The 6,199-nt window shown below is 41.9% G+C and overlaps 1 protein-coding gene across 2 annotated transcripts in view; it reads right to left on the minus strand.

The window, feature by feature from the left end:
* The window catches only part of LMCD1 (LIM and cysteine rich domains 1), a 66,217-nt gene that overhangs the window by 31,451 nt on the left and 28,567 nt on the right, over window positions 1-6,199 (minus strand). For both annotated transcript variants that reach the window (XM_019536593.1, XM_019536592.1), the window contains exon 2: window positions 1,440-1,528. In XM_019536593.1, the coding sequence (XP_019392138.1) occupies window positions 1,440-1,528 (89 nt within the window). The remainder of the gene's footprint in view (window positions 1-1,439; window positions 1,529-6,199) is intronic.

Consider the following 6,199-nt stretch of genomic DNA (forward strand, 5'->3'; position numbering starts at 1 on the left):
TTTTTTTGGAAATTAAGGGTAGGGGGAAAGTTTGCTATTTGCCCCTTTTGTCCTTAGAGCGGGGCTGAGAAGTGATGGCTGGAAAGTGGTATTTAGAGGTTTGCTTTTGGGAATTGGCTTATAGGTAAGATATATATGCATTAGAACAATAGTGCAGGGTGGCAGCAAGGGCTAATTGATTTCGAAAGGCCTGGTCACACAGTTCTCGCAGCTTTTAAGGCAGACAGGGTGTCTAACACAAGGCCAATGGATATACATATAGCCTGGGAAACTGTGGGCATATACCACACTGTTCTATACCATAGATAAAGTGGCACAAGCTCACAAGGCCCCAAAGTGGGGGCCTGAGAGTTTTAGTTTTGGGGGAACAGACCAAATTAAGAGAAGACCTGGAAAGCCCAAATTCGGTTGCGTGTGTGTGATTGGCATGTGAAACAAAGGAGTATGCTGACAGGACAGAACATGGACAGTATGGTGACCAGAGAGACCATTCATCGGTAGCCACAGATGAGAAGCCATCAGGAGGGGAAAAGAATAAAGAAGTAGAGACTTTAGAGCAATGCGGGGGGGGGCCATCCCCAAGAGGGGAACCTGAGGCACATTGACTGAGGGCATACCACCAGCCTATATCTCATCCATGCCACTGGGGAGGTGGGGGGCAGCTTTGGCCTCCGACCTCCAGGCTGCTGACAGCTGACATTCAAGACAGGACCTCAGAGGGAAGCTCACATCCTGACCAGACGAAGCTTGAATCTGATGACAGCCTTAGGGTTGGTAGCTATAGAACTGCTTGTATGACTTTTTTTTCTGTTATCTCCGTGCATCAATAAATTTGCCTATCGTCTAGTGGAAAGGTCGTGGTTGGTCTGTGGGTTTTGGGTCCCCCCAGAACGTGGCGTCTGGGTCCTAAATCCAGTGTCAACGAGAAGGAAACATTTTTGGCAACTTGGAAAATCTTGTGAAAATCCTCATTTTGAGACCGTTAAAATGCTTTTCCATTTCAAAAACGTATCTTCAGAGCCACCAAAGCAGTTGTTACATTTCCAGAATACATCCTTATCGCCAAGAAGAACTAAAATAGCTGACCTGCCATAGCACCTGCAAGTGCCCACTAAAGAAATAAACAGGATGGAGAATTAATGAAAAGGGTTAAGTCATTACTCCCAGCATTTTTTTTTCCAGAGATATTTTTTACTGTAGTTCTTTTGGGAGAGGATTAGCTACAGAAAAAGGAAAAAAAAAGAGATGGAGAGAGAGACAGGAGAAGGTCCCAGAACTGGCTCTAGCCCTTATTGATTTCCCTTGTTCTGCAACTTTGCAAGAGCTACATAGCCAAAACACTTATCAATTTTCCTCTGCATTGAAGACTATGGGAAATAGCATAGAGAGAAATCCTAGAGACACATTGAAAGGCAGAGCCCAAACAGAAGATGAATTACCTCCAAGAATGTGGCTCAAAGCCTGTACACATCCCTCTGCATCGTAAACAGGGTGCACCTCTTCCTGACTGCTGCTGGCTTACAGACATCTGGAAGGGAAAACAGAAAAAAAAAAAAAAAATTCGGGTTTTTTTTAGTTTTTAAGAGAAAAAGCAAAGGATCCTGGGCTCATGTTCCTTTATTGTATATGGTTTTTGAAGCATGTTGAATCCTTTACAACTATCCCTTGTGCATTTTGAAAGTTCAAGATAAGTCATGGAGTACAGTTGCCCAGTACTTGCAGTTGGTTTGCTCAACAGTTCTGATCTTGAATGGACATAAGAAAGGGATACGGACACCTCTTTATGCTCTCTGTCAGTACTTCCATCATCCATTATAAATGAAGAACACTGGACTAGAAGTTTCACTTTAATCAGTTGATCCCACCAGTCATCAATCCGACTGGGGACTTTGGGCCAAAGCTAAGCTTCAGGCTTTTCCCTACCACATCACTAAAAACAATGATTACAGTGCAATTAGTCAATTTTAAGCAAGTTATTACACTGTGTATAAAGGCAGATATCTTGCATCCAGCCAGCTGTCAGGACAGGCAAATGCTTTTCGTTGAATTGATCAGGTTGGGGGGCCGTGTTTGATAAAGTTGCAGCTATACAAGTCGGGAGCTGGGCAACCGCAGCCCGTGATACTTTTACGTGGACAGAATCTCAGCAGGACTTGAGGAGCTAAATTCAGTGCCAACTTTTATACTATCTGAAAACTGAATGAAGGCAATATAGCTGCATGATATACCAGAACTGCATTAAGAATCTTTCTCCTTTAGCCAATAGAAAGAATGCTTCCCACCCAAACACATTTTTCTTGGTAGTTTATTTTCAACGTGGGAGCAATTATTCATTTCTATAGCTGCGTGCATTGTAGCTGACTACGGGTTTTTCTCTCCAGCTTGGCTGGCCATGGTATTTGCCTAAAAAACTGTAGGTTCAAAGCCAATGCCCTGTATGAGCAGATTTTTTTTTATTTTTAAATGAAAACCTGACACATCACTTGGGGCCTCTCCCTCCAGTTTGCTTCTTCCATCTTCACCTGGCTCACTGCTATGGTTGTTCAAGTTATATAGACAAGAGCAGCTCCATATGCTACCTTTCCCTGGGTGATGTGCTTTGTCCACTCAGCCCCTCTGGCTGCGAAGCACTGGCCTAGTGCAACGGTGGGGCTCTGATCTTAGTTGGGTTCCTTACAAACCGGCCAAAGGGCAAGAACACGCCTCTTCCTACTGAAATCAGAAAATAAATGTATTTTTGTGTAATATATATATATATACACACACATTATATATATATACACACACACATATATATATACATACACACACACACACACACACACCACATTCACTTGGTGGCATCTTTTTCTCCAGTAAGACTAGAAGTGAATGAGCCTATTACTTGGTAGGATTATTTACATCTCATGCAAGCCCCTCATTTTCAATCACAATTGAACTCCAGGCAAAGAAGGAATTTTCAGGTTTTTATTCAGGTTCGCACTCGTGGCTATTTTCTGGTGTTTTCTAGCGTGCTTTTTTTGTAGAGTTGGCAACCAATATTTTCCTTCATCGCATAAGGATACTCTATTTCTGCATATGCTTGCATGAGAATTCGATTTTCCAACTGGATACAGCGGAAACACCAGCAAGCAGTGAAAGATTGAGATGCACGGTTGTGACTCAGTACTAAAGCTCATTCATTGGTATGTAGGTTTCCTTGTACAGAAACTCAAATGTATTTTGAGAATGTGGCATGTTTCCACATTTTGGGTGTTATGTTTTATGGATGGTTTCCATGGTGAACAGGAAACATGGTAGGGGGAAGAAATAAAAGGCCCCAGGGAGGAAAGGCAAAGAAAAAGAAGTGTGACTGTGCTGCACGTTGTGCTTTTCATTCAAGACAGACAGTCTAAATATAGATATGGGAGCCCATGGCTGTACATGGAAGGTGCTGTCGAAATGGTAGTCTCAAAATGAGAGAGAGAGAGACCAGTCTGTGATCATTTGTTGATTAAAAAAAAGAAGCCAATAAGATTATTAGTGCTTTTGCAGTGAAGATTTATCAAACATGACTACTTGAATTTAAAGAATGTAAAATGCATGACAGGTGCCAAGAACGAAGCAGTTCCAGAGGAAATATTATGGAGAAATGATACCCTGGAATGGTGAATTTATAATCAGGCTTGTCAGTTCTAACAGCCCTCGAAACTTTCTCAGACTCTCAGCTCTTAAAAGACAGTTTGTCTGACCTGGCAGCAAGTCTGTAACAAACCAATTAAAAAATGTTCATAACTGGGTCAAGGCACTCCCTTTCCCAAATAACGATATGATCGTAAATAAGGTTTAGCCCTGTGTTTTGTTCCATCTTGTCATTTTTGGACCCTCAGAGCTCAAACCCAGTTCAGTATTTTTAAAAGTGACACTTGCTCACTGTCACCTATTGATCGTGAGCACTGCTGTCTGGCCCGTGACAGGAGTTGTCTCGATAGAGAACCCAACTAAGATCAGAGCTCCACCATTGCACTAGGCCAGTGCTTCTCTGCTGGGGGGGAAGAGTGGACAAAGAGCAAGCGCCCAGGGAAAGGTCATTAGCTGGCACACTGAACTGATTTTGTCGCAGCCATATTCAGGTGAAAAGAAAAAACACACGCAAACCCCGCTGTTTACAGGGCAGACCATTAACTTGCTCCATCAGTCACTGAATCCACCCCAGTCCCTTCCTGATGTTAAATAGCTTTCCTTAGAATTCATTCTACTTTTGTGCCAACGAGATCTTTCTGACAAGACGTGCAGAGACTGCCCCAGTTCCTTTGAAAGCCATACCTCACTTTAGCTTCAAAGCTGGAGGCTTTTGATGGCTCTTTAAAATGACATTTTAGACAAACTGCATCATATAATTTACTTTGGCTCTGTATGGAAACTGAAGCTTTGCAAAAAGAGTTTTAAGCGTGGTTTTCAGATGTTGCCCATTTTAAAAGTAGGAAATATGATGTCTTGTAGCTTTGAGCAACTTAATACATGGGCTTGGTTATTGTTAGCAAGACCTAGGGGTTTGGGAACATTGCTTCAAAAGTTGGAAACTCAAACTCTATTCCTGCTTTAGTGTCAGCTGCTCCATGGACACTTGACAAGTTGCTCAACTTATGCCACAGTTTCCTTTTCTGTATAATGAAGTTTTGTGTTGCAGTTGCACCCCACTTCCTCGTTTGATTCCTCTCCACCCACACGTTCAAATCAGCTGCCTCTAAGGGTAAATTGACTCCATGGCTCATCATACTCCACCTAATTCCTCCTCACTTCAGAGACGTTAATGACCCCTTCTCTTTTTTTAATGGTCTTGAAAGTCCATTAATCAAGCTATTCTGTCTTCTGCAATGTTGCTGTCTGTTAACCATTCCTGGTAATATCACTTTAGTTCACAGCCCTGCAGACTTTTTCTAGCAAAATTACTACACCTAGCTTAACATTTTTAAACTTAGGTGAACATTAACAGTGAAATGCTACATGTTGTATTATGAATCTGAATAAGAGATGCAAATGTAATTATGATCAATACAAAACTAATAAGTCTTTTGACTATTTTTGCCTAGTTTATTGTGTTTTTTAAACTTAATGTATAATCTAGCAAATTAGTGCACATTCCAATAGAGTTGCATTAGTCTTAAAATGGAATAATATAGCACTGGGCCCCTAGTATATTGGTCAGTCTTCTAGTTTCTCTTTAACTGGAGCAAAATGTTGTGTTGATGCACTGAACCATCTGTACAGCCCCTTTTCAAAATCCCAGCTCCATCCTTGTACGTTAGTAAAGTGTTTTAAGAGTAAATGTTCAGTTGCTAGAAGGCCTGTCTATCAGAGTCCCATAAATATAACTACTAGGACCAAGTATCATCTGAACTCTGGAGACTAAACTGTATAGTCATATTCTCTGCTGACTCTCAAGCTACAATATTCTTGATGCTAGATTGGATTTCTAGCAAGTTAGTTTTTCAGCACATTATTCTATTTGATATTTCTAGCACATTATTGTTCAGAGCTGAGGTTTTGGTCTGCTCCCCAGTCCAAATTTCTATAAGCAAATTTGTTATGTCACTCACCCCACCAGCATGGCATCAGCTATTAGTTTACCTACATGTTAATGTACCATCAGGGTGTGAACTACACAGGAACTGCTGGGAAAAAAAAAAAACTCGTAGTGCAAGGTTAAAGTAATTGGACAAGCAAAAAGGACACCTGAAACATGACAGGAACATGAAATAAAAATCTCTCTTGAACCACTATAGCTAGGAAATACTGATACAAACCACCAAAGACTGAAGAATCAATGTCCTGAGGAATCACAAAATAAATATCTACATTGCCCTTCTCCCCATGACACAGTCCAGGAAGCTGTTCCAAACCCAGGCATTCAGCTGAAAGCTTAACCACATGAGGGCATTTGAGCACGGATGACCCAGCTGGTGGAGAAATTATTTGATAGTTAGGTTGACCATAAGGAAATGTGGGGCATCTAGAACATGTGCCCCTCCTTCCTCTCCCCCGCCCTAATGCTGTGCCAAGTCAGTGGTGCTGCCTGGCATCTGCCTCCCCCCGGGACTGTGCCCTGTTTCCCTCCATTTCCAGGATGCTGATTTTAATTCCCACCAGCTGTCTGGGACCAGCCTCCAAAATCTGGGACTGTCCCAGTTCAGCTGGAACATATGGTCAGCCTGTTTTA

Source organism: Crocodylus porosus, unplaced genomic scaffold (genome assembly GCF_001723895.1).
Source record: "Crocodylus porosus isolate Cpor-Errol unplaced genomic scaffold, CroPor_comp1, whole genome shotgun sequence".
In the NCBI taxonomy this organism is placed as follows: domain Eukaryota; kingdom Metazoa; phylum Chordata; order Crocodylia; family Crocodylidae; genus Crocodylus; species Crocodylus porosus.